A 22,970-nucleotide genomic window follows, 5' to 3' on the forward strand; every position below is an offset into this window, starting at 1 on the left:
GAAACCTTTTTTTCATTGTTCACACAGACGTAATATATATATTTTTCTTTTAAACTCTGTCAAAGTAAATCTAATCAGCATTTATATTCCTAAATATGATCTGGTCCCATATTACATTCTGTCTTTTTAGAACTTCCCAGCAAACAGCAGCAAGTGAAGATTCTCCATGGTGAATAGGATTACCACTGTTATAGCTCCCAATAGCTAGCGGCAATTTCTATGGAAGCAGTTGAGCAAGCATCATACTAAATAAGTGTGATCATCACTATTACAAGGAGCCTGAAATATTTACTAACATACCATTTAGCTCCAGCATTCATAAACGTAGCATTTATCCCTGTGGCAGATAATGTTTCTTCCATCTTGTCTGGAATGTTAAAACACACAGAAGAGTTGAAGTCTATTTCAGACACAGGGAAAATATGTTGTAAAATATGTTGTCAGACATGCTGGGCAAATCATGTCAACCATAGACTTTAAGAGATTGGAGAGCTGAGCTCTAACCAACAAAATGGATTTCAACAGGGAGAGCACTACATTTAGACAGAAGAAACAAAACACAGAGAGGTAAGAAGGGTGATGCCTGGCTCAAAAACAGTTGATGTGAAAGGGATCTTGGAGTCTTAGTAGACCATAAGCTGAACATGAATCAAAAGTGTGATGAGGCAACTAAAAAAGCTGATGCAATTCAAGGCTGTACCAATAGGAGTATAGTATCAAGATCGAGGAAAGTAGTACCACTTTATTCTGCCTGGGTCAGACTTCACCTGAAATACTGTGTCCAGTTCTGGGCACCACAATTCAAGAAAGATATTGACAAGCTGGAACATGTACAAAGAAGGGTGGCCCAAATGGTCAAATGTTTGGTTTAGGAGAGGCTTAGAGAGCTGGGTATGTTTAGCTTGAAGAAGAGAAGATTGAGAGGGGGCGTGATAACCATGTGTAAATATTTGAAATGGAATCATAGCCAGGAGGGAGCAAACTTCTGTTGCTCCAGAAACAAAGGCAAGGATCAATAGATTCAAACCACAGGAAACGAGACTAACCTAAACAGTAGATTAAAAACTCCTAAATATTAGGAAAAATTTACTGATGGTTAGAGCTGTTTGGCATTAGTATAGGATTCCTCAAAATCCAATGGAGTCTCCTCCTATGGAGGTTTCTAAACAGAAACTGGATGGCTGTCTGTTCGGAGTGCTCTGATTGTGTGTTCCTGTATGGCAAGTGGTTGAACTGGATGGCCCTTGTGTTCTCTTCCAACTCTATAATTCCATGATTCCTTTTTTTTTTTTTTTTTTTTTTTTTTTTGTGAACGAGGCATGATGTTATGCAACTGAGTAGCACTGAGTTGGAATATCTTACCCTTTGAACAAATAAAAAGTGGATATATAACGATATAACAGTAGGGTGGAATTTGCTACTGGTAGTTTCATTCTTAAAGGAAGCAGAGTGTAATTTTAGCAATTTTCTTCTCATAGAAATAGAAATTGGAATGAACTGAAATTAGGAGACTTAAAAATATACAAGATAGGAAGGAAATAAATTGCCAATTTCCTCATTACCGTAAGCTGACGTTAGGGAACTATTACTTATGCTAGATAAATTTTTGCTGCTCTGTGACTCATGCTAAGGGTGGAATCCTATAACAGGTAATTGTTTGTTAGTTTGAGATAGTTTATAGATAAACTAGTAGGCACCAATTTAGTATCAGTACAGTAAGTACACATATGTCTCTATTCTCATGTATGCATCACCTCTTCTTTTGAGAGGAAGATCATTTAAATTCTGTACGATGCCATTGGAAAAATAGCATTAAGCAGTGCCATTAAAGGAAGTTAGAGGCAATTTGGTACTGCCACATTCTTTTCACTGTTTCTTTGTCTTCCATAGCATACTGGAAGCAGCTAAGCAAGTGACACATTTATCAATCACTATAGTTCCACATCTGGCAATATTTCACCTGCTAAATGGCAGTGTTTGAAGATATAGAAGCTGTGGAAAAGATGGTAGCTTTAGGGTGACAGTTACAGTGTCCAACTTCTCCATTTTAGAGGTGTGAAAATAATGTTTTTGTTCAAGTCCTCACATTGTCACCAGCAAGAGTGTTATCACGGGAGGAGGTTTGAGGACATGTCCCCTCAAATAAAAATTCTGCCCTCTTTCCATTATGTTTCAAGTCACTAATTGCTAGCTTTGGACTGAACTGAAAATCATTTACTCCTAAACATGTTCTTTTTCTTATTGTATGCTCCTTGTATGTTTTTTTTTAATCACATACACTTGTAAAACTCATTTTCCCATTGATAAAAAAAAAGTATTGATGTGGATTGTTGTAATGAAAGATGGCCCAAAAATGCCATAGAGTTGTACCGGAATACTCCAAGAGATGATATATATGATAAATTTTGTCAGCCATAAATATATGAAATTGTAGGTAATGTTCCCACAGATATGGGGGCAGAGATGTAAGATGGCATTCATGGTTTTTGATCAATAACAGGAAACAAACATTTTTGTGCACTTTTATTTTACTCTCACAGATGACAAGTGTGATAAATTTGTTAAAATGTGAATTTATTTTTGCCTTGCAATGCTCACTGCACTTGCCAAATTGTCCACTTCTACAGAACCAAAATAATGTGTCTGTCTTTCATAACTGTAAAAATGACCACAGCCAAAATACCATTGGAGACTTACATCTTTGAAGTTATATCTGTAGGAATTAGAAACAAGGAGTTGTGTAACTTCCATATCCATTGGAGACCTGCATTTACATTATTGATTATTGTATTGGTCCTGATGTACATTGGACACAAATGCATATCAGATGGCCTTGGTGATGTCCCATTACACACCATCACTACACAGTAAAGATGTCTCTTAGCACTTCTGCTGTGTAGTCAGGTTTACATAAAGTTATATAATATAACAGGTCATATTGATATATGATTCTAACATCCATTTTCTACTTTAGAAAAAAACCCAAATAATTAGCAGGTATATGTGAGTAAAGAAAATTATGTCCTGAGAGTCATCAAGTATATCCCTTTATTTCAAACTCTTTTTGCAAATAGATGTTAAGATCTTTCATCACCTTCTAGCTTTGATGTACTTTGTCAACTAATGATGTGTAGTTTTGGTTCATTACTTCTTGCGGGAAAGAATTAATTAAGCAGATGACACATAATTTATCATTATTATTATTGATGATATTAATAAGAGTTATTTTAGGTGAGTGCTTTAAAAGCAAACATTATCTTTAAATAGCACACCAGTTCAATAACAGATCCACCCTTGATTAGCTAAAGATTTGTTTTGACTTAGAATGGATGCATAGTCATATTACCACCGGATGAATGCCATTTTGTATCTAGAAATCCATAATGCTTATTTCTATAAGGTAAACTGTCCATGTACTACCTAAATCATTTTCTGATGAAATCATTGTTAATTGCACAAAACCTCTCTGGTATCCTTGTGTAGTCACTGGTATTGTTGTATGGGAATCAGCCTTGGAAGCAGCATTTTATTTATTGTCTTGTGTGAATGTATCACGGGGTTTTCTGGGACTGAGACTCTCTGACCGACCCAAGGTCACCCAGTGGGTTTCCAGGATCAAGCAGAGAATCAAACCTGGGTCTCCAGCATTGTAGTCCAACACTCAATCCAGTAAGCCAAACTGGCTCTTTTATACTACAAATATACCACATGTAATATAAACAATTTAATATCTTATAACCCATCAGTAATCCTCAACCAATTAAACATTTTCTAAGGAACAAATCAGGATTCAAAGGGATATATATATGTCATTAGAAAAACATATCCTATACTATAGCATAGATTTTTAAAATTAGAAATGGGATTCATCTTCTGGAAGAAGAGTGAATTCTAGACCAATATGGTCAACAGAGACTTTCATATTTATGGTATGGGGAAAGGTAGCAACAGTATTATAGTGCATCCTCTTCTTTGTTAGCCCTAACATTTAGCCAGAATATTTCCTTGGAATAATGGCTTGTTCTACCACAGGCTGTCTGTGTTTTCCACCTTCCAAATGGAAACAGAGGGGATAGGTGTAGTTCCTGGTTACAATATGTACCATAAATTCAATCAGCAGACACTGCCAATGGAATCAAATTGCTTAAATTAAGATCATATCTCAACTCTTTGGAAACGAAATGAATGAAGGATATAAGACTGCAGTTTTGTTAACTTCTCTCTATCAGAACCTAGTCAGAGTATAAAGAAGAGGATGTTGCAATCAGCATATCTCAAACCCACATGGTAGATTTTGGAGTAGGTTTCAGTATAGGGACTTCCTCAATTTATCTGAGCTTTCCTGGCATGGTCTGGAACTGGACTTTATTGGCATCTGTGTGGAATCTTAAATGTTTTTAGATCAAAAACACAGTCATAAGAATATTTCTCTCTCTAGCAGGTATGTTGAGGTCTGCCTTCTGAACTAGGTGCCCTTTTTATTCGTAGCATACCCACACTTTGAAATGTGATGGAGGAGATTTTGTTGACTAAATATAGCATTGCTTTGGTTAGCTTGGGGGTACTTGGAGAAAAGGTAGTTGCTGAAGAAGACTGAAGAAAAAACCAGAATGCTCTCTACAGACTTTCTGATCAGGAAAGCTGTCAATCAGTTATGCTATTGGGGGCAGAGAGGGGATGAAGAAAGTATTCTTCCGCGAACCAAGCTAATGGCTGGCTGTGGGAGTTAGTTAAGTAGGGCAAAAGTTGGCCTGCAGCACTATATGCTATCAGTTTCACCAGTGACATAGCCCACGGTTTATTCAGAACCTAAGTCAATAAGTTAGCTAGGTCATATTCCAGAGACTGCATTTTGGCTGGCAGGAACTCTGCCAGAAGCTACATTTGCTAAACCGTCAGCCTAGAAGACAAGAAAAGAAATCTTGATGGAAGGAGAGTCAGCTCATCCAGCAGCTAGGAAGACTAATCTGAGGCTCAGAGACCTGGGTTGTTTGCCTTGGAGAAGAATAACGGGGGCAGGGGCTGATTTCAGAACATGAGTCAGCCAGGATAATGAAAGGGTGTCTCTCGAAGAAAACCCTCCAAGCATGAGCCAGCCAGCAGCGGTGAACTTAGAGTAAGAGGGGGAGCTAGATTGCCAACAGTTGTTCTTATTTTGAAATAGTAGGGTTAGGTTGTCAACTGGCATTGACATGAGTACTAGAAAGAAATGTCAAAAAAAGAAGAAGAATTAGCAGGAAACAAAACCTAAATGCTATCAGTCCTACTATGAGCAAAGATTCCTCAAAAAAGGATTAGTTTGAGGCAGGCATGTAGCGGGGGGGGGGGGGGGGGGGGGTTGAGGGGCTTCAACCCCCCCCCCCCCTGAAATTCTCAGTGTGGTTAGCAAAAAGGCCTTACTGGTGCATTATTTAAACTGTTATGTTTATTCATATCATGATCTGATCACCATACTCAATATATCCCATATGCATGGGGGTATTGGGGTAACGATACAAAAGGTTTGCTAGGGTAGAACCTCTTTCTCTCAGACTCACCCCCCCCAAAACAAACTCAGCCCCCCCCCTCTCAAATCGAAATCCTGGCTACGGGCCTGGTTTGAGGCTGCAATTCTGTGCATACTTATTTAGTAGGATGTGCTAAAATTGTGCTGTTGAAGCCATACTTCTGTGCTTGTAGATATCATTTTGATACTGTTTTGATCACCAATTCAACCAGATATGTTGGAGACATTATGAGAGTCAGGAGCATGGAAGGTGTAGGAGTTAGAACACCTCTTCCATCCCATTGTTACACCACTGGCTTCCCATCATAATCCAAGACTCCAGCCAAGAATAATCAAACTTAAAGCTCAAAGTAAATGTTGTAAAATCCTGCTGGAGAAGAAAACAGACGACTTCAGATTTATCTTTTAGGTGAATCGTATGGTCCATTCCCTGATGAAGTAGCAAGGGAAGATTCACTTTGTCTGTGGGCTAACCCATCTGTGTGCACAGACTGGTGAAAGTAGTCCAGTTGCCTTTCCCTGCTTTGGCAGACCCATTAATGCCTGAATTGATCATGGGATTGTTACATGACAACCTTCTAGAATATGAGCATCAAATAACACATGGAGCAAGCTCCTCGGCATTACCTTCCTCTTTGCCAACCTAGCTGAGTTACATGCCTTGCCAGGCACAATGTACCATGTTTTTGCTTTGCATCCTGGAGCATCTTTTCAGTGTTCAACTTGGAAGCAGTTGCCCTGGCATTTGGATGTGGCTGGAAAGCCAGTAGAAGTGTTAGCCAAGAGAGAGCGAGAGGCTAATTTCAACTTCAAATGAATGAGTTGTTTGCCCAATGGAACAGCAGGGTAGTTTCAACCCATAAACTAGCCAACAGACTGGAACAGTGCAAAACAGAAGCTCAGTTGTTGATAATGATAAGGCAGTTTAGTCAACAACTGTGGGGAATATGTCTTTACTGGTTATTTCTAAGGCATTTTAAGTATTATATTAATCAAGAGCAGTGGCAGATATAATTAACAATGGAAAATATCATTGGTGAAGAATGCAAATTAAGAGAATCAGCAGGATGCAAAGCACCAAGAAGCTAGTTTCTAATGCATATCACTGGGGTCAAAAATGTATGTCTTTCCTGGCATTATTGAACCATAGATTCCATCAGCTCTAGCCAGTCTAGCCAGCATTCTGGAATGATGGACAACAATACAAGGACACTTTCTACATTTCTGTGATGCCAGAACAGTTGAGGTTTATCTTGCTGTTATAGAAGATGGTCCTTATTAGAACTTAGTAAGACCGAACTAGACATGTGGCATGAGAAACCTGTCAATCTTCAGTCTTTTTTAAAAGAGCAATAGTAACTATGGAAGTATGAGTGACTGACTGAGAGAGACAAACAGAGACCAGGAAGTGAATAATGGAGGAAAGGATTACTCTTTACATGTTTTTCCCCAATTAGCCCCATCATTATCTTCCTGCTAGTCATACAAGTATCTGTATGTATTGTATTGTGGAGCAAATAGGTATGATTATCAAAGGTCATTTTAATTAGCAAAATGGTCAAGAAAAAAGAAAATCTCTCAAAGTCCCCTCTGGGGATGACCAGAAGCTTTTATGTTGCAGTGTAGTATATCCACTCTGAGTTTTATTCCAGACTTTAAAGGGAATCTCAACATGCTAAACTACAGTGTTCCCTCACAACCTCATGGTTTGCTTTTTGCGGACTCACTTTTTCACAAGTTTTTGCCTCCCAGTTAATGGATAGTTGCTGTTGCCCAGAGCAGCGTTTTTATCCTGCCTCCTGGCAATGATGGAGTGTGGAAAGGGGTTTCACCCTACCCCTTGGGAGAGAGGCAGCAAATCAAGAGAGATTGCAAAGCAAAGCAGATATAGCTAGCAAAAAAAGTACACAGTGCCTTTAAATCTCTCTTTGCTTCTGCCTCACCCTCAGAACGCGATATACATATATAGCATTCCTACTTCACGGATTTTCACTTTTCGCGGGTGGTCCTGGAACGTAAAACCTGTGATAAGTGAGGAAATACTGTATTTGAGTTAGGGTTCAGTACCATGGGTGGCTGTTTTAAAATCCAGAAGAACACACAAAGGTTATCCATGACCCTCTCTCCCATACCATACCGTCAATATCAATCTCCCTTGCAGTAACCTAACATGACTGCCTTGTTGTTATAGTTATGTGCCTCCAAATTATTTCCAAGTTATGATCACCCTAAGCCAAATCTATTACAATTTTTTTACAAGATTTGTGCTGGGGGTCGTGATCCTATTGTCTTTTTTTCCATGGCTGAACTCTGATCAACAGAATATCAGTCCAGTACTTATGTTATGAAGTGCCATTACTCAATGTTATTAATCATAGGAGTTGCAAGGAGCCGCAGTAGTGCGATGCATTAAACCCTTCTGCCAGCTGAACTGCTGACCTGAAGGTCATTGGTTTGAATACACAAGATGGGGTGAGGTCCCACCTGTCAGCTCCAGCTTCCCATGTGTGGACACGAAAGAAGCCTCTCCCCCCAGCATGGTAAAAAAATCCAGGCATCCCTGGGCAACGTCCCTGCAGACAACCAATTCTCTCACACCAGAAGCGACTTGCACTTTCTCAAGTCGCTTCTGACATGAAAAAATGGGGGTTGTAGTTTTATAAGACCTTTGGCCTTCTCTGCCAAAGAGTGCTGGTGCCTCATCAAACTGAAGCCCTGGATTCCATAGCATGGAGTGTGGCTATTAAAGTCATGTCAAACTGCATTAATTATAATGTATAGGTGCAGCCTCAGTCTAATGCTCAAAATAATATGCCATGCTACCCTTTCATCATGGCGGCCACTAATTCTTTAAAAATATGAAAGATTCTATTCATGCAGACATCTTACATCGTTCTGTTTTGTTTCTGAAATGACAACGTAGCACCCATCTGATGAAGGGCATGTTGTGCTTGAAATACATGAGAATACTTTTCACATTACACATATCTGCACAATAGACCTAGGGAAGTGATTTTGTAAAATAATTTGTCCTTGTTTCTTATTAAGAGGGTTTGAAAAATGATTTGTAACTCTCACTCACAGAAGTGCCCAAAGAATAATTTGCTTCGTGATTTATTGTGCAGCTTATTTCTTTTGTGTTGATTCTTGTTTCTTTGGATTGGATGGAAGGATATAGCACAAACCTTCAAAAATACTTTCCAAAGTTCCCTAGAAATGAATTACTATGTCCTTAAAAAGTAAAAATTTTAAACATCTAGACAATGCTACTTCTTATATTGACCAAAAAGAAACCTGTAGTAGTCCTGCTTGTTATGTTCCTTTTGAAACAAAACTTCACATTCAGGGAAATTTTATTAACAACAACAACAACAATAATAAGAATAATAATTATCAGGACCTCAAAATCAAATTGCAAAAGCTCTGGCATAAACCAGTACAGGTGGTCCCAGGGGTCATTGGCACACTGGGTGCCATGCCCAAAGATCTCAGCTGAAATTTGAAAACAATAAACATTGACAAAAATCACTATCTGTCAACTGCAAAAGGCCACCTTGCTTGGATCTGTGTGTTCCTTCCTTCTCTCTCTCTCTCTCTCTCTCTCTCTCTCTCTTGATTTCAGTACATCTGCCAGCAAAATCCTAAGATTCTTTGCCATGGAAAATTTAAATATATTTAATGTGCACACAAGCAATACAGGCCCCCTCTCCCCCTTTTTGTTCCCTCTTCATGCATTTGAAACAGCAAACATAGCAACTACAGCCGTAGCATCTGCAAGACTAGCAAGTTAAACAGCAGGGCTTATAGGAGGATAGAATACAGTAACAGAGCTGTGTGTGTGTGTGTTTTAAATGGTTCATTAAAGCACTCATGCCCACAGCAGGGTGTAACACACTGCATCAAACCCCACTATCAAAGCCATTATTAAAAACATTGATTTTCAAAATTTAACTACTGTAATAGGTTTTTAAGAATACAGCATTTCACAGTTGCCCCACAGGAAGCAAAATAAGACGCTATTCTTTGCCGCCTTAAGATGTCAGTTCAGACAACCCAGTGCCAGACATCAGGGAAAGGCAAGAAAAATTCATTTGTGATGTAGACTTTGTTAACTGCAGCGCTCCTCTTCTCTCCACACTCTCTCCTCCTCCTCCTGACAAAAGCTGTTGTCTGGTGTAGACATTTTCTCCAAACTAAGACTAAATGTGGTGGGCAATAATTTGGAAAGGCATTAAGGAGCCTACTGCTTTTAGTGTTCAGATCTTAAATTCAAGATTACACTTTCAGCAAAACTTAGGAGGGCTATTTTAGAAATGGCATAGCTGTGGTGGAAAATTAAAATGTCAACTGCCACAATCCCGTTTGTATCTTGCACATGTGGTTAGGTTTGATGAGACACCAGCACTCTTTGGTAATAAAAGCTGGTCTTTCACTACAATTCACATGATTCCATAAGATTGAGCAATGGCAGTTAAAGTGGTGTTAAGCCACATTAATTGTACAGTTTAGATGCACCCTAAGTTCTCTTATGGAAGTGCTTTGACATTTTTTGTCCAATATGCAAGGTTCATGTTTAACTTAAAGCTATAGTAGCAGAGTTGCATTTGGGATACAACATGACATTCAAATGTGCACCAGAATTAGTGTGTAATTCCACATGTAGACTTTCCGTAATTCCCCACCTCTGGCAGTGATACATGCTCTGGGACCTTGGCATCCATTGTTGTATGTCTAGCTATAGGTACAAGGATGGATGCTTCACTACACACATATACATATGCACTGCCCACCATCCAGCAAATTGTCATGTTGGAGCAGGTAAAATATGGGCTATGGAGTAGACATGTGAGGACAGTACTGAACTGTGACTTCCACAACAACTAAAGGATTTACTTGTAAATCAGACACATACCTTTATAACTCAGCAATAGATTGCCACACTTGTATGATGACTAATTAAATTTGTGTTTGAAGGACAATTCTTCCAACCATTGCACCCATTAATCACTAGAGACCTCTGTATTTATGTGTCTTTGGGATTTCAGGGTCTATTAATCCAACCATTTACACACTTTTCTCTGTACTCTGTGTTTATGCCCATACAAAAGTATAAATGGGGAGGGGTATAACATGTTATGAATCTGATGAGGTGAGCATCAGAGGCTACTATTAGTATGTTGGGGGTGGATGATGGTTGTATAAGGCACTTTGCTGGTTTTGCTAAAACAAATGTATCCCTTTGGAATTCTGCAAATGTTGGCTCTCAGACTGCAGCTAGTTGATCAGACACAGCTACTATTATGTGCAGGAGAAAAGATTTGTAAACATCAGCACATTCTGAAATGATGACTGTAATACATTGCTGGCAATTGGAAAGGTCTCAACTTGTGCAAAAATTGCAAGCTGCCATCATAAGTGTCAGTCAAATTGACCCATGAACTGTTGTTATCTTGATGTTCAAGTATTGCCAGCATATGAATATGGAATTGTTGCTTTTATATTGATCACAAACCCAATACCACTAGACAAACAAACAAGTAAGCATTCTTGTTAAGCATTGTGTCACCTCAGTATAGAGGAACAGAAAACAGTCTTGGGGGGCACACTGTTGGAAAGCTAGTGAAGAGAGTTTAGTTTTAAATGCAATTTTAATTGTACATGTATTTTTATTGTATGTTAACTGTGTTTTAACTTATATCCATGGCACAATATTTAATTGTTTTTAATTTTTGCATTTAGTGTTTAATTTTGGGGGATGTATCATGCAATTATGACCTGCCTTGAGTCCAATGGGGAGAACAGCAGGATAGAAATAAAATGAATAATAATAGTAATAATGATGATGAAGTGAAAGATTTACTTGGACTGGAGGTTTTGTCTTTAAGTGACCTTTTAGAAAGTAAAGCTAAAGTCCATTTCCACAACATTCTTAACTTTCATGCTCTGGTCCTTGGACCTAACTCTAAAGTATATAGGATTGAAAGTGCAGCAGTTAGATGGGCCTCCTGGGATGTCATGTGGAATTTGAAGGACACCAGGGATGGCTCAGGTAGACATATGACTGACTTCGCTCCTCCTCCTCCTCCCATATGCATGACAATTACAATCTTTGGGTGGAATCCTGTTGGGAATTTCCATATTCATTAATGGTTTTGTATGTGGAAATTAGAATGTGATGGTTTAATAAAATCTCTATACACTAGAGAAGTGCTGCTTAAACTATGGGTCCTGACCTCAAATTGGGTCTCCTTAGCAGCACTTAAAATTCTGATTTCTTTTTAATTAAATATTTATTTTTATATACCTATGTATCTATGGTCACATAAAAATTTCTCAGGTGGAAAGGGGTCATGAGTGAAAAATGTTTAAGAAGTCCTCCAATCATAGAATCATAGAATCAAAGAGTTGGAAGAGACCTCATGGGCCATCCAGTCCAACCCCCTGCCAAGAAGCAGGAATATTGCATTCAAATCACCCTTGACAAATGGCCATCCAGCCTCTGTTTAAAAGCTTCCAAAGAAGGAGCCTCCACCACACTCCGGGGCAGAGAGTTCCACTGCTGAACGGCTCTCACAGTCAGGAAGTTCTTCCTCATGTTCAGATGGAATCTCCTCTCTTGTAGTCTGAAGCCATTGTTCCATGTCCTAGTCTCCAGGGAAGCAGAAAACAAGCTTGCTCCCTCCTCCCTGTGGCTTCCTCTCACATATTTATACATGGCTATCATATCCCCTCTCAGCCTTCTCTTCTTCAGGCTAAACATGCCCAGCTCCTTTAGCTGCTCCTCATAGGGCTTGTTCTCCAGACCCTTTATCATTTTAGTCGCTCTCCTCTGGACACATTCCAGCTTGTCAATATCTCTCTTGAATTGAATAAAGGGCTGCTGTCATAATACTACATAGTAGAGCTGGGAAAGTGACTGTTTTGCAATGGGACTGATGGATAACGAAAACAATGTGTTGATAAAGAGACCAATGTATTGATGCCTGATGCATAATGAGAGCAATGTGCATTGGTGCCCAATGCACATTGGTCTCACTATGCCTCAGGCATCATTACACATTGGACATTCTTGCTATTGTGCCAATATACGCTTTTACAATTCACCAATGTGGTTTATTTGCATCACTGCCACAGTAAGCATACATTACGTAAAATGCGATATAAGATTTCCTCACTACTATCCTAATGGCTGATACCTCCTCTCATAAGGTTTTAAAGGTGAGTCTAAAGATTTCTTCGCATGTCAAAAGTGATCAAAGGAATAGAATGGGGTAAGGTATGGGGATATAGGATGAAAAGAGATCTCTAGATAGGGTTAGTAAGGAATTCTGCTGGAAATCCTGGAAATCAACTGCCAGTCAGAGTTAACAGTTCTGGTCTAGATAGGCCAGTGATCTGAAGAAGGAGCTTGCTATGTATCCTTCTACATACACACACATAGTTGGTCTTTGGCATCTGGCATCTGCTGATATTTGATTGATGTTCAAGTCCCATTATATTGAATGTCATCAGGTGCTTCCAGACAGGGCTTAAACCCTTTTTGAAGTGGGTTTAACTCCCCACACCCTTCTGAATGACCTCGGCTTTCCTGGGGGGCTGCCCCCCCCCAAAAAAAAGCCTTAAAAGAAAAGAAAAACTTACCAGGTCACCATGATGCCTCTCTGCAGGCTTACTGGAATGTAGTAGTGATGTGCCAGAAGATGGGGAGCCCCCCTTGATGCAATTCCCTCCCCTACCTCCTGGCACATCATTGGTATGTTCCAGAAGGCCTGCAGAGAGACATCATGGCAAGCCAGGAAGTTTCTGCTTTTGAAGGGGGGGGGGGAGATTTGTGGAGGGGGTGGATGGCCTCTTCGTGTCTTTGGTCTCATCGAACCCATAGGAGCGATTTAGGCTGTGGGGCAGACTACTGGACCTGTGGAAGCAGTCCCAGTAGTCTGTCTCCCGAGGGGGACATACTCCATTAGAACCTGGCATTTTAGGAAGGCCCAGGTCTAATGGGACATTTAAATAATTCCTGACAAAGAAGGATTTTGCTTCGTTGTCATGAATGATTCCTCTTTTACCTGAGCCATATTTTGGATATCTCACATAAAAGTCTGACAGGGCCTGGGATAAGGATCCTGTCTGGAAGGGCTTACCAGGGGACATTCAGAGGAAGGGTTTTTTAAATAAATAAATAAATAAAATCACTCAGTTATGTACTGGACTGTATATGCACACATATAAATATAAGCAGATTCATATGTGCATATATAGAGTCCAGCACACAATGGGGGGATTTTTACAAAAACTTCAGCTGGATCTCTCTCTCTCTCTCTCTCTCTTCCCCCCCCCCCCCCATTGTTAATTCAAGCTCTGGGTTATTGTAGGTACCTCTGATGATGCTTGCCATAGATGCAGGCGAAACGTCAGGAGAGAATGCCTTTAGAACATGGCTATATAGTAGGGCTGGGCGGTTTCGTTTCGTTGATTCGTAATTTGTTAAAAATTCGTTATTTTTTTATAACGAAGCAATAACGAACCATTCTGGAGCAACTTAAAAATGAAACGAATTTTTAAATTCGTTTCGTAATTGTTTCGGATTCGTTATGTATTCGTTTCGTTATCGTTTTGAAGTCGTTTTGTTATTATTTCCGCATGTCGGGCAAGTTTTATAGTTGTTTTTTTGTTTAATTAGTGAAAAAAATATAATATCACACTAACAGTCAACAACAGAGGGAGAGGGAAGCTTCAGAAGTTCCCCCTGTCCCATTTGGAGGTTTTTTAGCTTATTTCGCGGTCGCGTCCGCCATTAACGAATTGATTCGTTATTGTTTCAAAATCGATTTGTTATTGTTTTGTAATTTTTTTAACATTTATGAAATTTCGTAAATATTGAACTTTTTAAAAGAAAAAATTCGGAATTCTTTTTAAAATCGAAACGCAAAACCCCCCAAAAATCGAATCGATTTTAGGAACAATTTTTTCCGTTACCCAGGCCTACTATATAGCCCGGAAAAACCTACAACAACCTAGTGATTCCAGCCATGAAAGCCTTCGGCAATACAAATTCAAGCTCTGTTTGAGCTTATAAAGTTTAAAATAATTGTTTCATAGAGTTCTAATTGCTTTCCATTTGTGCTTCCTTTATAACTGTTGTTTGTCCATTTCACAGCCCAGTCAGTTGATCAGCTGTTTTGAGCTTTTTAAAAGTGCAAGTTCACTGGAGCAGTCTATACAAGGAGGAAATAAAACCACGTGTTTTTCATGAGTGCAGGGGTATAAAGTGATGCAAATGTGTGCATTTCCTTGCCATAATTGGGATAAAAGGGGATGTTTTACTCCATGTTTTTGTCAGTTGCAGCAAACCAGTGCGGATTTAGTGCTAGCATCATGTAAACCCCCCCCCCCCCCTTAAACTGCTTTAATAAAAATGAAAATTTTACATAAAATAAACTTCTTGTTTAGGATGCTACCTATTAAAATTTCAGCAGAAGAAATTACAAACTGGCAGAATATGATAAACACCTTCTGTAATGGGAATAAAAGAGCTAGAATTAATAAGGAAAAATGATATAAAATACAAAAGAAGGGAAGTTTGGGAATACCAAACTTAAAATTATATTATATAGCAAACCAGTTAAGGTATATTGTTGAAGGGATTATGGGTCAAAGTGATTTAGAATGATTAGAAGAAGAGAATGAAGACATAGATATGAAATTAGAATACATTTTCTTCATAGGGAAAACCAGGAATTTGGAGAAGAAATGGTATAACAAAATAGAGAACCCCCTTTATATATATATATATATATATATATTGGAAAGATAGTCTAAGTATGAAGAGAAATTAATACCGCCGATCTCCCCATTAACTCCAGTGTTGATTACAAATAATTTTCCTACATATAATCCAATTTAAACTGTATTACAATGGCCAGTGGAGGCTCATATAATGCATTTCAAACCACATTGAACTGGTTTATATCAGTCTATACTGCCATATAATCCAGTTCAGTTCAGCTAATCTGCATTTTCAAACTGGATTATATGGCAGTGTAGACAGGTTCTAACTATTCTAATGTCTCCAATTGTGTCCAATTCTGGGCACCACAATTCAAGAGAGATATTGACAAGCTGGAATGTGTCCAGAGGAGGGTGACTAAAATGATCAAGGGTCTGGAGAACAAGCCCTATGAGGAGCGGCTTAAGGAGCTGGGCGTGTTTAGCCTAAAGAAGAGAAGGCTGAGAGGAGATATGATAGCCATGTATAAATATGTGAGAGGAAGCCACAGGGAGGAGGGAGCAAGCTTGTTTTCTGCTTCCTTGGAGACTAGGACATGGAACAATGGCTTCAAACTACAAGAGAGGAGATTCCATCTGAACACGAGGAAGAACTTCCTGACTGTGAAAGCCGTTCAGCAGTGGAACTCTCTGCCCCGGAGTGTGGTGGAGACTCCTTCTTTGGAAGCTTTTAAACAGAATGGATGGCCATCTGTCAGGGGTGATTTGAATGCAACATTCCTGCTTCTTTGCAGGGGGTTGGACTGGATGGCCCATGAGGTCTCTTCCAACTCTTTGATTCTATGATTCCTGGGCCTACCCTCTCAAACCTGCCTTAAAAGCCAACAGTGACGCCTAGTGATGGAGGCCAGTTGAGTTGCATGGCTTTTCCCACTTCCTCCTACCAGCAAGCAAGGCTGCAATGGGGAATTCTGTTGGCATCCTGGTCCTGATTGTCATATCCTCTGTTTCTGGTGGGAGGAAACAGTAAAAGTTATCCCCCTGCATTCCAGTCATTCCACTGAATGGACCTCCATTGCTTGATGCAGCTGCTGGATATTATGGTAGGTTTTTAAATGGTGGTGGTGGTGGGGATTTGTGATTTTACCAATAGTGCCGAGATCATGAATACATATTTATACTGAATATGGAGTAGTTATGGCTCTGTAACTCTAGGTTATGAATCTGTAACTGCAATGCAGAATGCCAGCCAAGGTTCCTTCACACACAATAATCTTCAGAAAAATTCTCCTTGCTGTGAGCCCCTGTGAGACTGCAAGCCTTTTTGTTTTTGTTTTGCATTAATGGATGAATATATATTGTTTATATTAATCTCTGGAAAGAAGCTTTTAAAAATGTACGACACGTTCTGTACCCCAGAGCATTGCAGAGGGTGAATGTAGGAAATATTCATATGGCTTTGTTTCAAAAACACTGCCATTTTATTGCTCCAGGTTAATAGCCTCCCATAACTTTAGAGGCATTAGTGGGGTGCATTCTCAGAGACTAATACGCTACATTGGAACCTTTGCTTTTCAAATAAAGCTGCTAGGAGAAATTAATTACTCAGCATATCACATATGCTAAATATAGCAGCAGCCAGTTTTAGTGTGCACTAGAGCATTGATTGAAATCTGCCATTATATATAGAACAATTGCAAATCCATGCCCTTCTGTATGAGAGAAAAAGATACGGGTGGGCACTGTCTCAAGAGTAGAATGTACCAACACTCTGGGATTTAAGTCTCAGTTCAGTAGACTGGAGAACAATTGCTTGGAAAGACATTATATAAATTCTGCAATAAATGTTGTATCGGCAATCCTAATGTCTGCTTTGAAAAATAATATAAAATTAATTCACCTAAAGAAAAAGGTGAACTGAATTCCTGAGGTTACTTAAACACCTCTTTAGAGTCTACCATACCACCACATTTTATGTGGATGACTAGATGCGTAAAAAAATGAAAATACATGAATATATTAAAAACTTAAAACCATTGGGTTTCTCCGTGCAAATCCAGGACAAGATCAGATTAAGATTCAATAATTAGATTTGGATGGATTGAGCCTAGACCAAGGGGGGGGGGGGGGGCTTGTGGGGCTTAACCCCCCCCCCCCAAAATTCTCATGGGGGTTCGCGAGAAGGAGTTACTGGTGCATTATTTAAATTGTTATGTTTATTCATATCATGATCTGATCACCATACTCAATATATCCCATATGCATGGGGGTATTGGGGTAACGATACAAAAGGTTTGCTAGGGTAAACCCTCTTTCACTGAGACTGCCCCCCCCCCGAATCAAACTCAGCTCCCCCCCCCCCCCGAATCGAAATCCAGGCTACGGGCCTGGCCTAGACCAGTTCAAATTGCGTTTGGCATATATCATTAACCACCTTATCACATCAGGGCTTTATAGTGGGAAGTCCTGCATTCCTGCTACCCACAGAATTCTGGGAAATGTAGTTCAGGGTGAGGCCTTTTGAATTCTCAGCTACAGAGGTCCTCACCTTCCCAAACTACATTTCCAGGAATACTGCAGGAGGCAGAAATGCGGGCTGCCTGCTTTAAAGCCCTGGTGTGATAGCGTAGTTATCAATCTGACTCCAATCTGAATAGAGGCCTTGTAGATCTATAATGAATACACATATGCATCAATAAACACATACTGACTACTACAATTGACTTTTCCCTTAATTTTCTGGATCTCCAAGAGTTCTGTAGTGCTCATACATACCTTCCAACTTCCCTGATTTGCCAAGAATAATCCTGATGATATCACCCCAACTTTTCAATTACTTTTAAAATTGTTCTCTCCTCATTCTATTTCTTTCTTTTGACCTTGTTAGGTAGCTGCTGGAAGTGATCCACTTCATAGAAGGGCATGGGGAACCCGGTGCCCCATAGCCCAAATCGCCTGGCTCCAGTCAAGGGTGATCAGATGAGCGTGCATGGTGCACGTGGCTTCCCCTCCCATTTTGCCCTGGTGGTGGCATGCACTGGCTCTGCCCTCCTGCACACACAGCTGTGTCGGCATCATATGATGGGAGCCGGCCAGGTCTATGGGCAACCTGGGCTAAAACTGGTGCATGCTGCCAATTTTGGCCCTTTGTGATGAGGTTGTAGGTCCTCAACTTATTTGAGGTGCTCAAAACTGAGTCCAAAGCACAAAATAGTTTGCTCTCAATTAATTAAGCAGAGGAAGAGGAGAGGAAAGGGTAGGATGTTGCCATTCCCAGTAAACGCAGATTAAAGTAAATTTCTGTCACCTCTCTTAACTAACCATCGTGACTACACACTGATGTTGCTGAGCCACACATGTACCAATCTGTTAGAAACTAGAATCCATGCAGCGTTTAAGAATTCAGAGTTATAACATTAGCATGTCAGGACCATCCTTAGTAAGTAAATAATTCAGTGTCATCAGAATGTTGATGGACTGTAGAATGAATTCTGCAATTTATCTTTATTGCTCAGGGAGTGTGACCAGTTTCCTTAGAAGGCTGCAGGGAAATGAATGTATGTACTAAAGCTGGAACACTTGTAAGGCTGACTGATTAAATCTTTGTCCAGTGCTGCCTTTCAGCCTTATCAATAATCATCTTCAGATGTTGGAAAGAAATAAATGGCCTGATTTGCATCCAGTTAATATTTCTCTACTTTTGCTGGACTGGCTTGGGTCTCTCTTGATAGCAGTCCTATTGACTTCCTGGTTGCTTTAGTTCATGATGAACAAGGTTGTTAGTAATTCCTCCTTTCAACGACAAATCCAAACATTGCTTAAATCAGGTTACCATGGGAGACTGACCTGGATGCATTTTGTGTAGGCAAGTGGAAGGCTTTTGAAAGAGATAAAGGGTTCAGAGAAACAATAAATTTAATACTTTGTTAAATCAGAAAAACAGCTCTGTGTAGGAATCCTTTCAACCATCAGTTTCACCGTACTCTTTAATTCTTAAATGGTAGTTCTCCCATTCCCCCAATTATTGAATTAATCATGGAGGGGGGTCATATTGGACTAGGCACTTGTAATTAAGTTTCAGACTTAACTAAAAAACTCGTAATAATGTTGATGAATAGCAAAGCTGGCATTATTATTGACTCGCTAAAGGGCTACCAAGAAATGTCTGACAAGCAGCAGCATCAAGAAGTGAAGACACCCATCCTTGTTCTACATTTGCATCCATGTCCTCCTCTTTCACCCATTTTCCCACCCACAATTGAGATTAATCTTTCAAGGAACTCATCACATTAGTTGTTGGATTTGCCAAGGATTGTTGCAAATCCAGACGGGCCCAGCGGAGTGCATGGGAACCCGTCGTCCTTTGCTCTGCATCACCCAGCTTTCCCCTTACCCTCATCCCATGGAGGAAACATGTGCCACTAAGCTTCCCCCCATGAAACACGGGAAGCCTCTTGTGTTGCCTCTGCCACTGCATACAACATTCCCTCTTCACTTTTACCACAGAGTCCTGCTGGAAGTAGTTTGATATCATGAGTCATGTCTTCTCATGGTGTGTCCAAAGTATGACAGATTCAATTTAGTCATATTTGGATTCTAGGAGGATTTCATGCCTGAATGATTTGTCTCAGTGAAGTATTGTATCACTCTTTATCCCTTTGTGGTCATTGGATAGATTTCTGGAGCCTGAAGCAGTACTTGGGGGGGGGGGGGGGGGAGATTTGAAACAAAATGGATCTTGCTAAAAATTATGTGGGGATGTGGCAGACATGGGTCAGTGATGGGTTTAGGTGTGTGTAGAACACTTGAGGCTCTCAAGGATCATCCCAAGAGCTACATGCAGTCAATAGGATGCATGAACCCCTCTGCTATACACATGGGCTTCTTGCTATTAGTAATCTATCTAGGGTAATGAGCAGGAAGCATAGGAATGTGTGGAACTAATTTACACTCACTTTGATTATTATCCTTTTAAAGTAATATTTTATGCTGAATAACAGCAGCTCACATAACATGAAATGTCAAACTGTTCAGTGCATTTCCCGTGTTCTTCACAATAATGTGTGTTAGAGTTATAGGGCCCTTCCAAACAGGCCCTATATCCCAGGACCCAATCCCAGATTTTCTGTTTATCCCAGATAATCTGGCAGTATATACTCATGTAATCCAGTTTAAAGCAGAAAACTTGGGATCAGATCCTTGGATATAGTTTCCTGTCTTGAAGGGCCCGTAGTGATCTTCTGACACGTTCTAAAATATTACTTTCTAGATTACCAAGAATTCTAGCATTAGTGACATTTTAAATAAGAAGCAAATCATTTCCGAAAAACAAACTATCTAAGAAACTGTCTCCTGAAAATCAAGCAATCACACAGAAATAAATATATGGACAACTGATCTTCAGGGACTGGTGTCAGGTAAACAGGGACAATCTGTAGAGCAGTACTTGCTTTATTGTTTGGTCAAATCTGTTGTACATAGGCCTGTGTCTTAACAATCCGATTAAGACATGGTTTGGAAAACCATGTCACATAAACCCTGCACAATCCAGTGGTGTCAGAAGGCATGGCTAAAGTCATTGGGTGCTGGAGTTTCACTGTGCATGATGTTCTGTGTTGAAAGAGAGCCTGTGTGTATCAAAACAAGTTTCAAGACCTAGACAACAACTGCAGGAACTTCTACAGCTGCCATCTGAATCTTGGTTTTGGGATGCTTATGCCTTCTTCTATTGGGCTCATTCTTCAGTTATGACAGTGAAATCACTCTGTCTCACTAGCCTTTTCAATGGCAAACACATTGTGGGATGTCATTGGAATAGTGTTCCAGATCTCTGGGTCTCCTCCTTCTCCTCCTGTCTTCGGGATAAGGGGGAAGGATCCCAGGGTGAGAAGATTGTTGTTGTTAACTGTCATAAAATCAACTTTGGCTTATAGTTACCTCATGAACGAGGAACATTTAAGTCACCTTATATACAGCCCTGCTCAGTGCTCAGGTATCATCCGAAATTGGATTGAAGTCCAGAACTGATTAATCACCCCTCTTACACTGGGGTCACCAACTACCACTGGTGACACCAACTACCACTGGTGACATTCAGTCGGACTGAAATTTGTCACGAGTATTTAACTCTTAAATGGAGCAACACAAGAAATGTTTAACAGTGCAGAGTCTCCCTGAAATCTTCACCATTCACCTTCATTTTTTTCTTTTGATCAGGAAAAGAGCTGGACTACATTTTGTAAACTCTTGCTTTACAACACGTTTTAACAAATTTGAACTCGAAGATAATATTCTATGTTATTTTATTAATTAAATTAACTCTGACATTTGTTGTGATTTTCTTACAGGTTGTGTATAAGAACAATGATGTAAGGCTAGAACTGTCCCGACTTGCCAAACAAGGCGATCCGAAGATGAAGATCCATGGTGTGGTTGCATTTAAGTGTGAAAATGTAGCAACTTTGGATCCAATCACTTTTGAAACACCAGAATCTTTCATCTCTTTGCCAAAGTGGAATGCCAAGAAAACTGGCTCAATATCATTTGACTTCCGCACTACTGAACCAAATGGCCTGATACTTTTCAGCCACGGTAAACCACGTCATCAGAAAGATGCCAAACACCCACAAATGGTGAAAGTTGATTTCTTTGCTATTGAGATGCTTGATGGTCACCTCTACCTGTTGCTAGACATGGGATCTGGTACAATTAAAATAAAAGCTTTACAGAAGAAAGTGAATGATGGAGAATGGTACCATGTTGACTTTCAAAGGGATGGACGATCGGGTAAGTTCTGATACAACAGACAAGAAAATTGAGAATCTGAAGGCTTTTAAGATGTATGATCGCATTGGTCACACCGCCTATACACTATAAAAAATTGTTCATAGTTGTGGCCAGTTCACTACCTATATAGTATCTCTGGTGATGAACTATTTATTTAGCGAGGTTGATCTTCATACAGTAGCTGTGTGAGATGAGATCCAAAAGTACTATTGGCAACATATGTCAGCTGGACTTCTCCTATGGATGTGTGTGTATGTGTGTGTGTGTGGGGGGGGGGGGGGGTGCTCCCAAGCACCATCTGACCACAGGCATACACAAGGAAAAAGAAACAGCTTTTGCTTTTCTTAACTACTAGTAAATACACAACTGAGTGTAGTGTTTTGCATGGGAGAGGCATCATTACACAATACTTTCTTCTGCAGTGATCCAAAATGCATAGAAGATTATGTCAGCATATGCCAGCATATTTAATTAACAGGGTTGTAGTTGCAGTCTATCATTGGGGTCATACTTGAATCCTTGCCAACTTTACTCTTTTGTGGCATATTTTTGAGGTACTAAACAGTGATCCTTAGTTACCACTATCACTGGGAAAAAATGCCCAAGGTCCTGTTGAATCATAGAAATATCTATATATTTCCCTTCAAGAAATATTCTTCTTGAAGGGAAACCAATTCACAAGTACCTTTAGTCTCAGCATAATTGTTTTAAATGCCCTGCAAAACTGGTATAAATATTTCACACCCATTTAAATTTTTATCCAATTTTATTACAGTGAAATTGGGTGTTTACTTTGAAATATGCAAAAATGTGTCCCCATAATTTTTTTTTTGCTAATATTGGAATTCTTTTAAATTTACTGAATCCCCACAGACATTTGATGCAAGTGAAACCCTTCAAATGCACTGTGGATGTTACTGTTTGTCAGAAATTTTATGTAATACAGGTTTAA

General features: G+C 39.7%; 1 protein-coding gene across 39 annotated transcripts in view; it reads left to right on the forward strand.

The window, feature by feature from the left end:
- NRXN1 (neurexin 1) overlaps window positions 1-22,970 on the forward strand; it is a 1,138,555-nt gene that overhangs the window by 476,477 nt on the left and 639,108 nt on the right. For all 39 annotated transcript variants that reach the window (XM_067462984.1, XM_067462983.1, XM_067462987.1 and 36 more), the window contains one exon: window positions 21,580-22,018. In XM_067462984.1, the coding sequence (XP_067319085.1) occupies window positions 21,580-22,018 (439 nt within the window). The remainder of the gene's footprint in view (window positions 1-21,579; window positions 22,019-22,970) is intronic.

The sequence above is a fragment of the Anolis sagrei genome, chromosome 1, assembly GCF_037176765.1.
Source record: "Anolis sagrei isolate rAnoSag1 chromosome 1, rAnoSag1.mat, whole genome shotgun sequence".
Taxonomy (NCBI): Eukaryota; Metazoa; Chordata; class Lepidosauria; order Squamata; family Dactyloidae; genus Anolis; species Anolis sagrei.